The 15,806-nt window shown below is 45.1% G+C and overlaps 1 protein-coding gene across 5 annotated transcripts in view; it reads left to right on the forward strand.

The window, feature by feature from the left end:
- Nucleotides 1-836: 836 nt before the first annotated feature.
- Nucleotides 837-15,806, forward strand: part of SCARB1 (scavenger receptor class B member 1) — a 105,233-nt gene continuing 90,263 nt past the window's right edge. For 3 of the 5 annotated variants that reach the window (XM_021004333.2, XM_078154257.1, XM_021004330.2), the window contains exon 1: nt 839-1,143. In XM_021004333.2, the coding sequence (XP_020859992.1) occupies nt 1,018-1,143 (126 nt within the window). In that variant the 5' untranslated portion in view covers nt 839-1,017. Of the gene's footprint in view, nt 1,144-15,806 lie in introns of all 5 variants that reach the window. The other 2 variants (XM_021004332.2, XM_021004331.2) reach the window with 2 other exon arrangements.

A 15,806-nucleotide genomic window follows, 5' to 3' on the forward strand; every position in this document is an offset into this window, starting at 1 on the left:
CCCTGTTTGCATCAGTTTCCTCATCCGCAAAATGAGTTAGAGAAGGAAATGGCAAACCTCTCCAGCATCCCTGCCAAGAAAATCCCAAATTGGGTCACGGAGAGTCAGGACGTGACTGAACAAGAAGATGTGGAGGTGAGGAGGATCTCAGTGGTCATGAGGGCCAACCCCCTAACTTCACAGGCCCCCTAGGGCCCTTGTCTCAGTCACAGTTATAGGGCTAGTCTTGAAAGCCCTCATCCATAAAATGAGGAGAATTTAGGGTCATACATTTATTAGAGTTGGAAGGATCTTGGCGGACAGAAGAGAAAAGGAGGCCAGACGGCATGAGTGTTTTGTTCAAAGCCTGTTAGTTATTAAGTATCTGATCTAGGATTTGAACCCAGGTTTTCTTGATTTCCAGACCGACACTTTTTGCACTGAAACTCCGTCAACAGACATTTATTCAGCTCCAGATGGCCTCAGGGTCCCTGCTAGCTCGCAATCAATGGTCCTACGATCCTCTTAGCCAACTGCGAAGGGCAAAGGGCCACGTGGGAGATAATTCCTCCTCCTCCTCCCCCTCCTCCTGCCCACAAGGAGGAGCCCTGGGCTTCCAGGAGGCCTGGTGGCAGGCGCCCCCAACCTCTCCAGCTCTGGGGGGCCCGAGCCGTTCCCTAGCTTTGGCGAAGCTCCCCCTACGCAGTCAACGGGGGAGCGTTCGGAGGCTCGCCGGGGTACCCCGGCGCCCGGAGGGTGCGTGGGGGCGGGCTGGGTAGTCGGGAGGCCCGCCCCCCAGCCCGGCTCCGCCCCGCTTGGCCCAGTCTGGGAATCTAGAGCCGCCAGAGTTACGAAGTAAAAGCAGGCGAGGGGGCGGTCCCTCGGGGCAGGCGATGGCACATAAAACGGCCGGGGCCCTCTGCCGCTCCTCCTCGCCCGTCACCGTGGGATCCGTGTCCCGTTTCCCGCGCCCACCTTCCCCCGCCGAGCGCCCCGTTGCGCGCTGTGCCCTGGGCGAGCCCGGGGGCCCCCAGTGCCATGGCCCGAAAGCTTGGAGGGCGCAAGACCACCGTGATCGTGGGGCTCGTGGGGCTGCTCTTGACGGTCCTGGGCGGCGTCATGATCTTCGTGGTGCCCCAGCTGATTAGAGATCAGATCCTTCAGGTGGGTAGGTGGGCCGGGCTCCTCTTTCTTCTCTCCTCCCGGGGCGCCGGGCACCGGGGTGCCGGCAGACCAACCGAAAGACAGGCGCAGGCTTGAGAGCCCGCCCTGGCGCCGACTGAGCGGGCAGGTGTGAGCCTTTTGCCCGCGCGCCCTGGAGCCCTGGCACCCCGGCGCCCCAGAGAGGCGCAGAGGCCGGACCGGACAGACCGGGGCCGGGAGAGCTCCGGTTGCTTTGGAACTGGAGCGAAGAGAGACGTGATCTCTCAGGCGCTTTCGTATCCCGGGACCCGGGTGCCTGGCCTAGGAACCCCGAACTCTGGTCTTCAGGGAAAGCGAAAACCCGAGACCCGGCTTCCTGAGCGTGAACTCGCTGGTCGCCCTTACCCCGCCCCACCTTTCCTTTAACCCTCTGCGCTGGGGCCCCATTCATTGTCTGGCGTGATTAAGCAAACATCATCAGGGTCATCATAGATTTACAGCTGGAAGGAGACTTTAGTGGTCATCCTCCTCTCTCTCATTCTTCAGATGAGGAAATCGAGGCCCAGAGAGGCGAAGGGACTGTGTGTAGGACACACAGCAGAACCCGGGTCCTCTGACAATTTCCCTGGCTCACCTGTGAGGACCTGGGGGCGTCTGAACGAGGGGCTGCCTCAGATAAAAAGAAAAGGAGAGAGATGAAAGGACGAAGTTATGAGACTGTGTAAGGCTGAGGCATCCCCTAGGGAAGGGGCTTTGGAACCAGCTGGGTGGGTCTTTGCCCTCTTTGGGGAAGTGAAATAAGTAGAGACCACAGGTGCCATTGGTATTGTCCCGCTGATTCTAGGATGCTTGTAGCCGGCTTCTTCAGGCTCCTGGGGCAGATGCATCCCAAGGCTGGGGCCAAAGTTTTCCTGCAAGCCTTCCTTGCATGTCGGCCTCAGAACCTGTTGCTTTTGTTTGCCTAGATATTGCATAGTTGGCATCTAATTAATTAGCTTGAGCTTTGGTGTGTTGGCTGGCGTTTTTTTTTTCCTCTCCTTTTTATGACATGCTTCCACCAGCTCAATTGGGACCCAGAAGAATCCTTTACACTCCTGAGTCCCCAACACAGGGCCTGAACACATAGCAAGTGTGAAGTAAATGCCACTTGGATGGTGTAAGCTAACCATCCCTTTGTAAAAAGTTCCTTGCTCAGTCCCTGAACCGTTCCACAACTGAATCCAAACATTTATTTTTCAGTCGCTGTCCTGGGGCTAGAAAGCCCAAAGCAAACACGCAGATGAGTAAAGAGTGTAATTTTAGGGAGGGAGAACTTTCATACCTGAGAGGTTGAGAGGGGGCCTCGGAGTGGCCCCTGACCTGGGCTATGAGGGAAAACCGGAATTCTAAGGGGCAAAGATGAGGGGAAGGGGCCCCTATTCCACACCTGTGAAATGACTTGTTCAAACTGGGTAGAAAGCAAAGAAAGGGAAGGACAGGTAGGCTGCTGTTAAGATTTCAAGCTAAACCTTCTCTCTCTCCGTGGTTGTGGAGTCCAGGGAACCCCAATGAGATGCCTTTATCACCCCACTGATGTCAACATTTTGTGCCTGTCCTCCATACCGAGCTTTTTGAAATGCAGAGATGAAAATCACCTTGGGGAGATAATCGGCAAGTGGATCTCCCTCTGTATGTGGACGGGGGGAGTTTGACAGCCTGGGTACATGGGTAGGTGGGATCTGTCAGCATGCCGCAGCATTCCTGTAGGCGACCACAGAATGTCAAATAGTGACATGGTGGTGATGTCTCTGACACCAGAATTGTAGAGAAGAGAAATCCCTGGTGCAGAGATGTGACTCTGTCCAGGGTCAGGCAGCCCCATGGTAGCAAGAGCCAGGATCAGAACCCAGCTCTCTTGATGGCTAGTCCAGAGCATAATGGTGCAGGATCAGTTCTGCTGCCCTTTAGAGAAACTCAGAGGAGAGAGTTTGGGAGACCAAGAATTAAGCATTGGCCAGTACATCCTAGAAGGGAGTGTGGTCCAGTAGATCTCCTGTCTCTTACCTTCCCAGTGCTCCAGGCAATTCTAAGATTTTGAATTGTAGAAGTTGAAGTCACAGGTTGGGTCACTAAGTATAAAGCTTTAAAAAAAAAACCAACCAAACATAATAAACTTCCCAGCCTGCAAAGAATCTGCCCCATGCTTTGTGACTGGATAATGACAATAATAATTTATTACAATGATTTGCAGAATGTCTTAATTACAAAACCGAGGCATAGAGAATGATTTTGTCCAGGGTCAAACAGGGAAGATTTGAATCCAAGTCTTCTGTTATCCATAATACCAGATAAGTTGCTTTACCTCACCTTCGTCATCTGGTAAAATGAGGGGGAGTTGGGAGTTAGATGATTGGTTCCTTTCAACTTTAAATGTTGGTGTTCAGTTGTTTCAGTAGTTATATCTGATTCTTTTGACCACATTTGGGGTTTTCTTAGCAAAGGTACCTGAGTGGTTTTGTCATTTCCTTCTCCAGATCATTTTACAGATGAGGAAACTGAGACAAACAAGGTGAAGTGACTGGCCCAGGGTGACACAGCTATTAAGTCTCTAAGGTCAGATTTAGATTTAGGTAGATGAGTCTTCCTGACTCCAGGCCTGGCCCTCTACTGTAATGTCTAACAGCCTGTCAACTTTAAATAGATGATTTTATACCATAAGACCCCACGCCTTTCCTCCTCTTTGCCCCTAATCACACTACAAATATAAACTTGATCAACCATTCAGCAGTTACCACAGACGTCATAGCAGAGAGAAAACATTTTTGTATACCTGTATACAACAGGTATTTATTAAATATAACTGAGCCTGGAGTTTTTCCCCTCTGGCTGACTCAGTTTGGTGGTATAGTAGGCATCTTAGTTATGACTTAATAAAGAAATATGTTTTATTGATACCTTTAAAAAAAACAATGTGCAATCTATATCCCTCTCCTGAAGGGACTCTCTTATAGAAAAACAAATAAGCAAAAAACACCTGAGAAAGTGGCCCCATCTGAACCTGTATATGGCATTCTGTTCCAGTAGTCAAACCCCGCCCCCCCCTTTCTGCTTTGAGGAGGGAAGGATGGTTATTGTCTTTGGGGCCATTGTTAGTTTTTCAGTTACTCAGAGTTCAGTTCGCTTTTAGTGACTTTATTTACATGGCTTCAGTCATTGTGTATATTGCTCTTTTTTAGTTTCAGTCAATCACAATAATTTATTGAATCAGTAAAATTTATTAAATATTATTATATAAACTCAGTACTTTATTAAGCATCTACTATGTGCCAGGTGGGGCAGGTAGGTGATTCGCTGAATAGAGGCCAGACCTGGAGTCAGGAAGATTCACGCCAAATGAGGTCCTGAGGAATCCGATAGACTGAAAAATGGCTAAACACAGGTGCCAGGCCCTGTGGTAAGCCCTGGGATACAAAAAGAGGCAAAAGAGTTCCTTATGGAGCTTACGGTCTAATGGAAGATACAATCTTCAGACAAATATGTAGACTGCATTAGTTCATGCAAGTCTCTAGCTTCCTTTTCTTTGATTTCTATTCTATTTATATTCTGTAGTCTTTTTACTTTCTTTTTTTTAATGTGAGACAATTGGGATTAAATGACTTGGCCAGAGTCACACAGTTAGTGAGTGTTATGTGTCTGAGGCCAGATTTGAACTCAGGTCCTACCTGACTCCAGGGCAGGTGCTCTATCCACTGTGCCACCTAGCTGCCCCAATAGTCTGTAGTTTTTAAAGTCATTTCCCAGTCAGTGGTCACCAGCTTTATTTCCATTTATTTCCTACCACAGAGTATTGCTATGAATATTTTTACCTTTCTCTCCTTGACTTCTTTGAAGCGTGTGTGTCTTATTTTTTGTTCATTTTTAATTTTTGTTTTATTTTATTTTATTTTTTAAAAAATATTTTATTTTTGGTTTATGGAATAAAACAAGCATTGCACGTGAAACTGCTAATCTACTATGTACAACTTGCATGTGATTTTTATGAAGCCCTCTGAAAGAGCCCACTGAGTGGTGTTCAGCTTGTATTCTGAAGGCCTGGATTCCAGTTCTGTGACCTTGGGTCAATCACATAACCTTTTTAGGACTCTGTTTCCTCAACTGCAAAATGAAGGTTTTGCCTTGTTTAGACCTTGACATTCCTTTCCATTGCTCTGTGTACGATTTGACCATTTTCCCTCCCCCATGGCAATGGGGTACCCTTGGAAACTGATGAGACCTTGGTGATGGGGAAAGACTCAAGGGCAAGCCAAGGCCTTTGGGTTAGCAGGCTGCCCATGCGTCAGTCACAGCGCCGAATATCTCCTTGACTTTTTTTTTTCAAATTTCTCCTGCGAAGTTTTGTAACCTAAATGATTGAGAGTACTAATGAGTGATGACACTGTGTTCCTGGTTTTTTATTTTTGTGATTGCTTCATGTTTTCTTCAAAAATCCAAGGCAGGGTAGTGGTGGTGGAGTGGGGAGGGTGGGGGGAAGGTGAACATCCTTGTGGCAAAGTGGACCAGTAGTGGTACCAGGCTGGGGCTTCACAAGAACTTGCATTTCTGCAGAAGTTCCTGAATCTTCTTATTAACCTAGTATAGGCTCTCTTGTCAATGATGCAGGCCTTATTGATGCCAGGTTGTGATGTCAGCCTAACCAAATCGGAATCACAGAATTCCTTTTTGGGGTGTGAGACTGGGGAGGCCATTCAGTGAGAGAGTAGATTTTGACTGTTAGATGAGATGGCAGTTGGGTTTCATTTTTGGTCATTGGACAAGGATTTCCTTTTTAGAGTGTCAAAGTTTATAGATAGACTGAAAACTGCTCTCCGCTCTACTACTGTCGACATAGAAGGGCGCCGAAGGAAGGAGGGAAATGTGTGTTTATTAAGTGCTTACTGTGTTCCAGGCTCAGACCTTATTTGCTGTGTGACCCTGGGCAAATCACTCAACCCTGTTTGCCTCAGTTTCCTCATCTGTAAAATGAGCTGGAGAAGGAAATGGCAAACTACTCCAGTACCTTTGCCAAGAAAACCCCCCAAAAGCAATCAGACATCATTCAACAATCTGTGTTGAGCGCTTTATAATATCTCATTTGATCCTCACAACAACCTCTCGATGTGGATGCTTTTATTATCCCCCTTTTACGGTTGAGGAAACTGAGGCAGACAGCAGTTCAGTGACTTGCCCAGGGTCATACAATTAGTTAGCATCTGAGACTGGATTTGAACTCAGGTCTTCTGACTTCCGGCCCTGTATTCTATTCAGCTGTTGAGGGGACCACACAGGACTGAGGGTCATTTTTATATTTTTCTTTTCTGGCTTGCCATGAGTAAAGATTTCATTGCCAGCTGACCAGCCTACTGGTGGTATTCATTGGGTGGGGACTTGGAAGAGTCTCACAGGATGGGCAGATGCGGAAGGGTCTGTACTGTATCATTGGATTCAGCTTCCAAGTTGATTCTACCGTAGGTAGAACTACAGGTCTATTTAAATATTTTTTAATGGGTGAAACATACCCGCATTGGCAATCTTAATTCAGGATGGTAATGAACCCCAGCTTTGTTCAAGTCCCTTGGCCAGGGAATGTGGCATACAAAGATGAAGAAGGAAACACTGCCCAGCTCCCCAAAAGCCTTGCATTCTCCTGGGTTATAAGCTTTAGGAAGTATGGGGGCACAGTTCCCAACATGTTGACTAATTGATTAAGTGACTGGCCCAGGGTCACACAGTGAGTCAGAGTTGGAGAGGCAGAATTTGAACCCAAGGCTTCGTTGACTTCTATTATGTCTACTGTCATAGGCTGCTTGCTCCTGTTTCCAGAAAGGGTGGGCTCTTTTCCTTTTGCTTCTCTGACGTGCTTTTTAAATTTTCTCCCAGTTGACTTCTTCCTGTTACAGAAGTAGGAGGGGAAGTGAGAAAAGCTTTGAGGAAGCTTCTAAGGATATGGTTTCTGTATATTTGTTTGAGTCAGGGCCCACCCTCCCATCTGGGCAGTGCCCCTGGCTCTTGTGCTCCCGCCCCATCAGCTCTGCTGGCTCAGTGACTCCCAAGTCATCTTCTAGCTCCCTTTTTCCACTTGGGCTCATCTCCCTTCCCGTCGGAAGGGAAAGGCCTTTAGTCAGTCCACAGGTTCACCTTTTCTCACTTCTGACTGATGTCCAACAATACGACATCTAATTGTTTCCCAGTGTGCGTGTTCGTTTAGGGAGCTCAGAGCAAGGGCTAGGAGGGACTGAGGGGCTGTCTAGCCTAAACTCTTCACTTTTACAAATGAGGACACGTGAGTTATCTTTCTCTAGCTGACTCTTTGAGGCCTAGGACTGGGCTTGATTTTTCTCCTCCACCCAGGATAGACTAGGTAATCAATCAAGGAAGCAAACATTTTTTAAGTATCTACCATGTGCCAGGCATGATGGCGCCCCAAAGTGGGGTAAAGGTGGTGTTGTTGAGTCATTTCAGTTGTGTCTGACTCTTCATGACCTGATCTAGGGTTTCTTGGCAGAAATACTGGAGTGGTTTGCCATTTCCTTCTCCAGCTCATTTTACAGATGAGGAAACTGAGGCAAGCAGGCTGAAGTGACTTGCCCAGGGTCACCCAGCTAGTAAGTGTCTGAGGCCAGCTTTGAACTCAGGAAGATGAGTCTTCTTGATTCCAGATTCCAAGCCTAGTGCTCTATCCAATGCACCACCTAGTAGAAGGGTTATAATGATTTCATGGATAGAAGGATCTCGATAGTGTAGATGGGTAGCTGGTCCCCAGCTTAAAGCCATAAGACTTGGCTGGGGCCTTGAGAAAGCTTAGTATGACCTGTCCAGGGTTATAATTCCACCATGTGTCAGAGGCACTCAGGTGTTCCTGGATCTGAGGCTGGCTTTGATGATAATGATGATGATGATGATGATGATGATGATGGTGATGATGATGATGATAGGCTCATAGATCTAGAATCAGAAGGGACCTTTGGCCCAGAGGCCATATTGTCTAATGTCCTTATTATACCAATGAGGACAATCAAGTGACTCAATCAGGGTCACCCAGGAAGGTCGAGTCCCCTCAGAACAGTTCTGAAGCTGCCCGAGATACAATTGGCCACTCTGGAGCTAGAGTAAAATAACATGAGTTGAGCAACAGCTACCACCAGTTCTGAGAAGGGCATCAGTTATTGATCCAGCGCCTTCCAACGCTGTAGGGAGTTGTCACTAAATTTGTATGTCCTCTGGTGATTAGCAGTTGTAAGTTCTGCAGTGAATTAGACTCTTAAGATGAAGACTTTTAGCCATGGTTCACACATATGGGTCCACTTTCAAAATGTTCCTTAAGACTTGGTCTTTTTGAGCATCCAGCGATTTCCCAAGATGCCATGCTTGTCAAAGCATTCTCTCCTCTTTCTTTAATGTTTTTGTCCTTCATGGGTTTGTGACTTTTTTTTTTTTGCCTGTATGGGTACCTCCACTGAAAATGCAGCTCTTTATACATTTGTACGTCTTAGTAGATGGTCTTAATTATATAGTATTTTATGATTTATTATTTTGTATGGTTTATATTATATAGTATTTTATGGTTTACAAAGCCCACTGAGATGTGGGAAGTACTTGGCAAAAGATTGAGGATTATGGCACTGAGGTTAGAAAGCCCTTTGGAGGTTACCCAGTCCAACCCGTCTAGTTTTACAAATGAAGAAACTGAGAATGTAACCCTGAGGGAGATTGAAGATCTTGTCCAACTAATGAGGAATAAATACTAAGTGTCAGAGGTGTGATGTCTGTCTTTTGCCTTTCTCTAGCCCCAGAGCTCAGCTTTCCACATAGTAGGCATTTAGTAAATGTTTATTGAATGGATGGATAGATGGATGGATGGATGTAAAGCCTGGTGTTTGGTCTTCTGATCCATTGTGCTTTCTAATGTATGATTCTTAGTGGCTACTTTAAAATGTTCTATAAATGTCAGCTGCTATTATTACTATGATGTGATCTGGTCCTCACCACAGCCCTGAAAAGTAGGTTAGTTTCACTGATACTATCTCTGTTTTACACATAGCATCTCTCCCATCTAGGAGCTTAAACTCGGAGGCTGGGATCCCCAGAAGGCAAGGCTGCCTACTTCAACTCTGGTTTCTAGATATAGATAACTCTAAGGGGCAGTGGTTCTGGTACTGCTACTTATGAACCCCTACTAGTGCGCTTCTCAGCAGCAGTCAACCAGTAGACTTCATTAACTCCACCAATGTGAGTCAGTAGTGAGCCTGAGAACACTATTACTGAAATAAAGGCACTGACTAAAATGACTTTGTAGGAACAGTAGGCAGCTGGGGGTCTCAGTGGATACAGTGTTAAAACTGGAGTCAAAAAGACCTGAGGATGTAAATCTGACCTCAGACACTTGGTAGCTGTGTGACCTTAAAAAACCAAACCAAACCTTAGTTTTCCTCAGTTTCCTCACTTGTAAAAATAGGAATACTAATAGCACCTATATTCCAGGATTATTAGGACAAAATGAGATAATATTTGTAATGCTAGCTATTATTATTATTATTATTATTATTATTATTATTATTATTATTATTATTTTAGAAAAAAGAAAGCATAGATCTCTCTTCTTGTACACACAAGGTCCCTGGCCAGAGTGGGATCACACTCACGGTAAATAGGTGGTGAAACACACATGTAGAGAATTCACAGGGAAGAGGGCACTGAGGGTCATTTTCTTTCTTCATGAAATCATTACCAAGTTTCCTTTCTGTTCCTGATGGATGGGCATCCCAGTTAGGATCCTACAGTCCATACTTCTCAGTCAGTAACTGATGGTTTTTAAGGGATTTTGCTCCCTCACGTTTGTTTTCTTCCCATGGTTGATGTCTTTCCACTTCCACTGCCTTCACTACCGCTCTGGCTATGGTTCACTTACAAACCCTCCCTATCCCCCCATCCTACTCATTTCTGATTCGACCTTTGATTTTCCTGAACTCACAAGGTCATTGGACTCTTCCTTCGCTGAATTCCAATATGCCTTACAATTGAAGAAGGAAGAAACAAAGTGGACAGAAGTAGCTTCCATGGGCAGATGGAAGACAAGACCATTGTCCCCTCCAGACCTGACTCTTAGGAGCAGCTCCCAGCATTCCTGCCTCACTTGAAGTTGCAAAGGAAAGAAAGTGAAGAAGGGGCTGGTCTCCTCTTTTGCATACCCACTTTACTCCTTCTGCTTTACTAATTCTGAATTGTCAGTTTTTTCAGCTTTAAAGCCAATTGGAAAAAAAAATTATCCTCAAACAGTACAAGCCACTCTGTCACACATGTCTGGGAATGGGCTCCCCAAAATTCCATGAGGTAGACTGAATGGAAACAGGGCATATTGATGACTTCTCCAAGGGTGCCCACTTTCCTGTGTTAACTTGCTTGGGCGAGCTACTTCTCCATTCTGGGTCTCCATCACCATCTGGAAAATGAATAACTTTGTGGTACAGTAGAGAAAGGAGTCTGGTTTGGAGTTAGAAAACCTGGGTTCCAATCCTGTTTCTTCACTTGGCTACTAATCCCCTTTCTAGACTTCAGTTTGCCCGTGCCCGTCTAATATAATGAAGAAGTTGGCTTAAATCAGGGGTCAAATCCAGCCAGCCTCCGCTTTTTGTACAACCCCATCAGCTGAGAATGGTTTTTACCTTTCTTTTTGGGCATTTACCATAACTGTATGGTCATGTACCATAAAATACCATTCTTAACACAAGGGTCATGTAGAAATAGGCAGAAGGTCAGAACTGGCCTTCAGGCCATGATGATTTCCATGATTCTTTCCAGTTTTTACCCTAAGTGGTTAAGCAGGGAAAGAGCGCTCATTAACAGTTTCCACAGCTATTGGAAGAATCTAATTTGTCCTTTAAGCAAAGAGAGGCCTTCCTACCTTTTTTCCTTGTGTTCCCCTATTACCTTTAGGCAAAGTAATTTCCCCAATTTTCATGGGTTCCTTTGGCAGCAGTCTGGTGAAACCTATGAACCCTTTCTCAAAATCATGTTTTCAGATGCATGAAATACATTGGATTATGAAGGAAACCAATTTTATGTAAATACAGTTATCAAAGTATTTTTTAAAAAAAATTTCATGGACCCCAGGTCCCCCATAATCCAGGCTCCAGAATAAAATACAACATCCTTGTCTGATATTTAAAGCGCCCCACAGTCTGGATCCACTCTGTCTCTTCAGCCTTATTATATATTCTTTCCTTCTGCATTCTATGTGTCTTCCAAAGAGACCTAGAGACTGTTCCATGAAGTTGAAATTCATTTCTCCCCGCTTTTTGTGTGCACTCATAGTCCGTGACGTGCCTGGAAGACAGTGCCCACTTTCCTCATCTCTTCTTTCCTTGAGTGACTGTTCCATTCCCCCACCCCTTCTTTTAATCTTCTCACTTTCCATCTGCAAATTATTTTTTATTCACTTATGTAACCCTGGTTTTAAGCGTGGTGCATTTGAGGTGGAGTCAATGATGACTCAGTTACCGAGTTCCTATCACCTTCAGATGTAGGCTTGGGGAATCTTTTCTCCTTTAAATAAAGCTTCATGAACCTAAAAAAATCGTTCCCTTTGGCCATCAGTATTTAGAAGGACACATATAATTCTAGCCTGGCACTGCCCTCCCCTCAGATGAGGCCAGCATATCTAGCCTTGTGACCCCTTCCGGGCCTCCTCCAGACAGCAATGAAAATTTCCCTTGGAAAGAGATGGATAAAAGTTCAGATTGGTCTGTTCATGACTTCCTGGGAGCTGCTTTTAGGTAACCCATGTTGATATACGCATAACCTGCAGCCCTGACCCTTGCCTGCACACTTGCCACATTCCCCAGTAAACTTTTTCAGATAGGGACTAGTTTTGTTTGTTTAAGCCGGGGCAGACAGACCGTGGCCCTTGATCGGCGGAGCTGGTGTGGTGGGCTGGATTTGACCCTGGCGCCATAGTTTGCTGATTTTAGGCTTTGTATCTGTGACACTTGGCCCAGTACCTTGCACACAATAAATCTCGGTTGTTTTGAATTGAATTCACAGAAAACAAAGTAATGGGGAAGATAGTGCAGAGTCCTGTGCCTGTCTTGTGATCTGACCTTCCCATTTCTAGTTTTTTTGGATCAGGGGGTGTTTAAATTGTAGGCCTTGAAGCAGAACTCCTCTTCCTTCCTTCTTCCTCCCCACCCTCCCATCCTTTGATGGTGGGCCAACCCACTGCTTTCTTGGACTCTCGCTGCGCTGCACCTTGTTTGTGGTGTCTGGTACGTCAGTGTCATGGCAGTCTAGTAGGATGCTCTTGGAGTCAGGCTGACGGCTGGGCCTTCTGGCCCCCGGGTGTCAGGTCATATGATGTTCTCAGGCTCCTCCCAGCTCTTGGGTTGGTAGGTGAAAACCCAGAATTTTTGGAGTATAATTAAGGTCATTTCTTGTGATTTGGTGTTTTTTTTTTGCCTCCTAAGTTATCTAACTTCCCATTCCTCCCACCTCAAGACTTCACGTTTATTCTTCCCGGTTACCAAGCCCAGCTTTGGCTACTGTTGAGTAACTTGAGTTTATTTTTAGTGTCTTACATTCCAGTTTATTTTGGTTCTGCTCTCCCCTCCTCCCCATGAGCTGTTTGGCAGTTTTGTGTCCTATATATACACATGTGGGTCTATGTGTATTTACCTTTTTATAGTCTAGGGTGGGAACCCACAGAGTCTCAAAGAAGCTTTTCTGTTCCTCTGCGAGGGTGTCATCCCCCCCCCCCCATCTCAATTAACGTAATCAATATAAGGGCTTAATGAAGTTACCAATGTGTAAACAAGATAATCTTTACCATTGATTCTTAACCTTTTTGGCAGTCTGAAAAAACCTATAGACCCTTTCCCAGAATAGTTTTTCAATGCATAAAATAAAATATATAGGTTTAGAAAGAAAATTGATTATATTGTAGTATATATCAAAATTTAAAAACAAGTTCATGGACCCCAGGTTAAGAACTCCAGATCTATACCTGGGGTTAGGTGTGACTGGATCAATCACAGTTCATTAGTTAACCAACTAGGCTATCCATACCTTTGAATGGCTGGAGTAGTGGTGGGCTCCCAGTTCAGGCCCCGGCTCGGAGGGAATTGCTCAGGTGGGGAAGAAGAGTGTCTATTTTTTTCTCCTTCCTGAGTCCTCCCTTCCCCTCACCCACTATTGACCATATCATTGGAGAAAATGCATCCAGCTAGCTGGAGGCAGGTGGAGATGTCCTGGCACCAAACACAGATGTGGACAGATACAGACATTTATATACCAGAAGGAGGAAGAGTTTTGAAGGAGCTTGGCCTTTTGGATGGACTCTGTTAGGAACCAGGAAGTAGGAGTTTATTCTTCGGGCATATGTGTTTTCTACACGTGGGTCTCGCTGCTGCTCTCTGTTTAAGTGCATTCTTACGCTGGATCTGTATGTACTTATGGGAGAGTGGGCCTCACATTTCTGGGGGGATGTTTATACCAACTGTTCTTACTATATTCTCTTAGTGAATGCTAAAAAAAAATAAGCCAGCATGGTTGATATAATGGTATGTGTTATAATGTCATTAGATTGTAAGTTCCTTGAGGGCAGGGACTGTCTTACCTCTTCTTGTATTCCTAATACTTAGCATAGTGCCTGGCACATAGTAGATGTGTTGGGTCATTTTTCAGTAGTATCTGACTCTTTGTAACCCCGTTTGGGGTTTTCTTGGCAGAGATGCAGAAGTGGTTTGCTATTTCCTTCTGCAGTTCGTTTTGCAGATGAGGAAACTGAGACAAACAAGGTAAAGTGACTTGCCTAGGGTCATATAACTATTAAGTGTCCGAGGTTGGATTTGAGCTCAGGTGGTCCTGACTCCAGACCCAGCACTCTGACCACTGCACCACCTAGCTACCCCTCAGTGCTCTATCCACTGTGCCAATTTATTGCCTTATGATACCTACAAGTTGATATCCATCTTCTGCTTGGAGAGTACCAATGACAGGAAACTTGCTACCTCCTAAGGCACCTCAGTCCAATTTTTTTTTTTTGAGTGAGGCAGTTGGGGTTAAGTGACTTGCCCAGGGTCACACAGCTAGTAAGTGTTACATGTCTGAGGTCAGATTTGAACTCAGGTCCTCCTGACTCCAAGGCTGGAGCTCTATCTGCCGCACCACCTAACTGCCCACCAATTTTTTTAAAAAACACATTTTAAGACACTTTATCAGCATGATTAGTTTGGAAATGTGATTGCATTCTCAAATAATTCTGAAAACCCAGCAATAACTGAAAATATTTGAGCCGTAAGGCTATGTTTTTCAAATCTTAATGGGCGTATCTTCTCTTAGAAGTGAGCTCTGCATAAATGATAAATTTTGCTTAAACAGTTTTACTGTTAGCTGTGTGACCCTGGGCAAGTCACTTAACCCCAATTGCCTAAAGAACAACAATAACAACAAAAACCCAGTTTTACTGAGTTACCATAGCATCACAGAATCTCAGTCTAAATGAATAGGTGGCCATCTTGTCCAGTTGTTTTCGGTAGTGTCCAACTCTTCATAACCCCATTTGGAGTTTTCTTGGCACAGATACTGGAGTGGTTGCCATTTCCTTTCCCAGCTCATTTTACAGATGAGGAAACTGAGGCAAATAGGGCTAAGTGACTTGCCCAGGGTCACTGGGGCTAGTAAGTATCTCAGGGCAGATTTGAATTCAGGAAGAGGAGTCTTTCTGACACCAGGCCCAGTACTCTATTATCTACACCACTTAATGGTCCCAGGTGGTCATCTAAAAAAAGTCCTCTTCTAAAGCCCTTTCTGAATCTTGTTATGGAAGAAAGGCTCTTCAACTATATAGAGGTAAGGAAGCTTCTTCTGGGTCTGATCATGCCATCAGGAGCCAGCGAGGGCTGAGCTTGGCCTGGTCACTGACCTGAGTCAAAGTTGTCTTGTAAGGTAGATGGACTTTCTCTTATACACAGACCACAAAATCTGCTACGTTCTGTAGAGTCGCCATACAAATGACTCACTTCTCTAGTGTGCTTCAAAAATGCGATCCATAAAAATTTATTAAGGGCTTCCTATGTGCCAGGCACTGTGCTAAGGATACACAGAAAGGTAGAAATCAGTCCCTGCTCTTAAGGACCCAGTTTATTCTGTTTATACATCGTTTTCATGTTGTCTCTTTGTTAGACAGTAAGCTCCTTGAGGGCAGGGAATATCTTTTCCCTTTCTTTGTGCTTAATCTTTAATAAATATTTTTCCCCCTAAAATTCTGGTAAATTTTATCCCTAGAATTGCCCTGATCCATCTGTTAAGTAACTGCACCATCTTTAGTTTGGTATGACCTGTTCTTGGTGAGGCCATGCTGGCTCTTGGTTCTTCTGTAACTAACCACCCGTTTAATAATATGTTGTATCGTTTTGCCAAGTCAGGCTTCCTGGCTTGGAGTTTGCAGACCATTTTATTTTATTTTATTTTATTTATTGTTATTATTTTTAATGAGGTGTTTACCCCTCTTTAGTCCTGGGCAACACTCTCTCTCCTCTTGTGCAGTCTAAACAATGGAAGGAGTTGAACAGTCCTAACAGCTGATTCCATCAGGGCCTTTGGGGTGACTTCATCCTGTCACAGGGATTTGAACTCGAGGGCAATGGGGAGCTCTTGCAATGGGCTGTCTTTAGACA

Source organism: Phascolarctos cinereus, unplaced genomic scaffold, assembly GCF_003287225.1.
Source record: "Phascolarctos cinereus isolate Bilbo 61053 unplaced genomic scaffold, phaCin_HiC Scaffold_4;HRSCAF=312, whole genome shotgun sequence".
Taxonomy (NCBI): Eukaryota; Metazoa; Chordata; class Mammalia; order Diprotodontia; family Phascolarctidae; genus Phascolarctos; species Phascolarctos cinereus.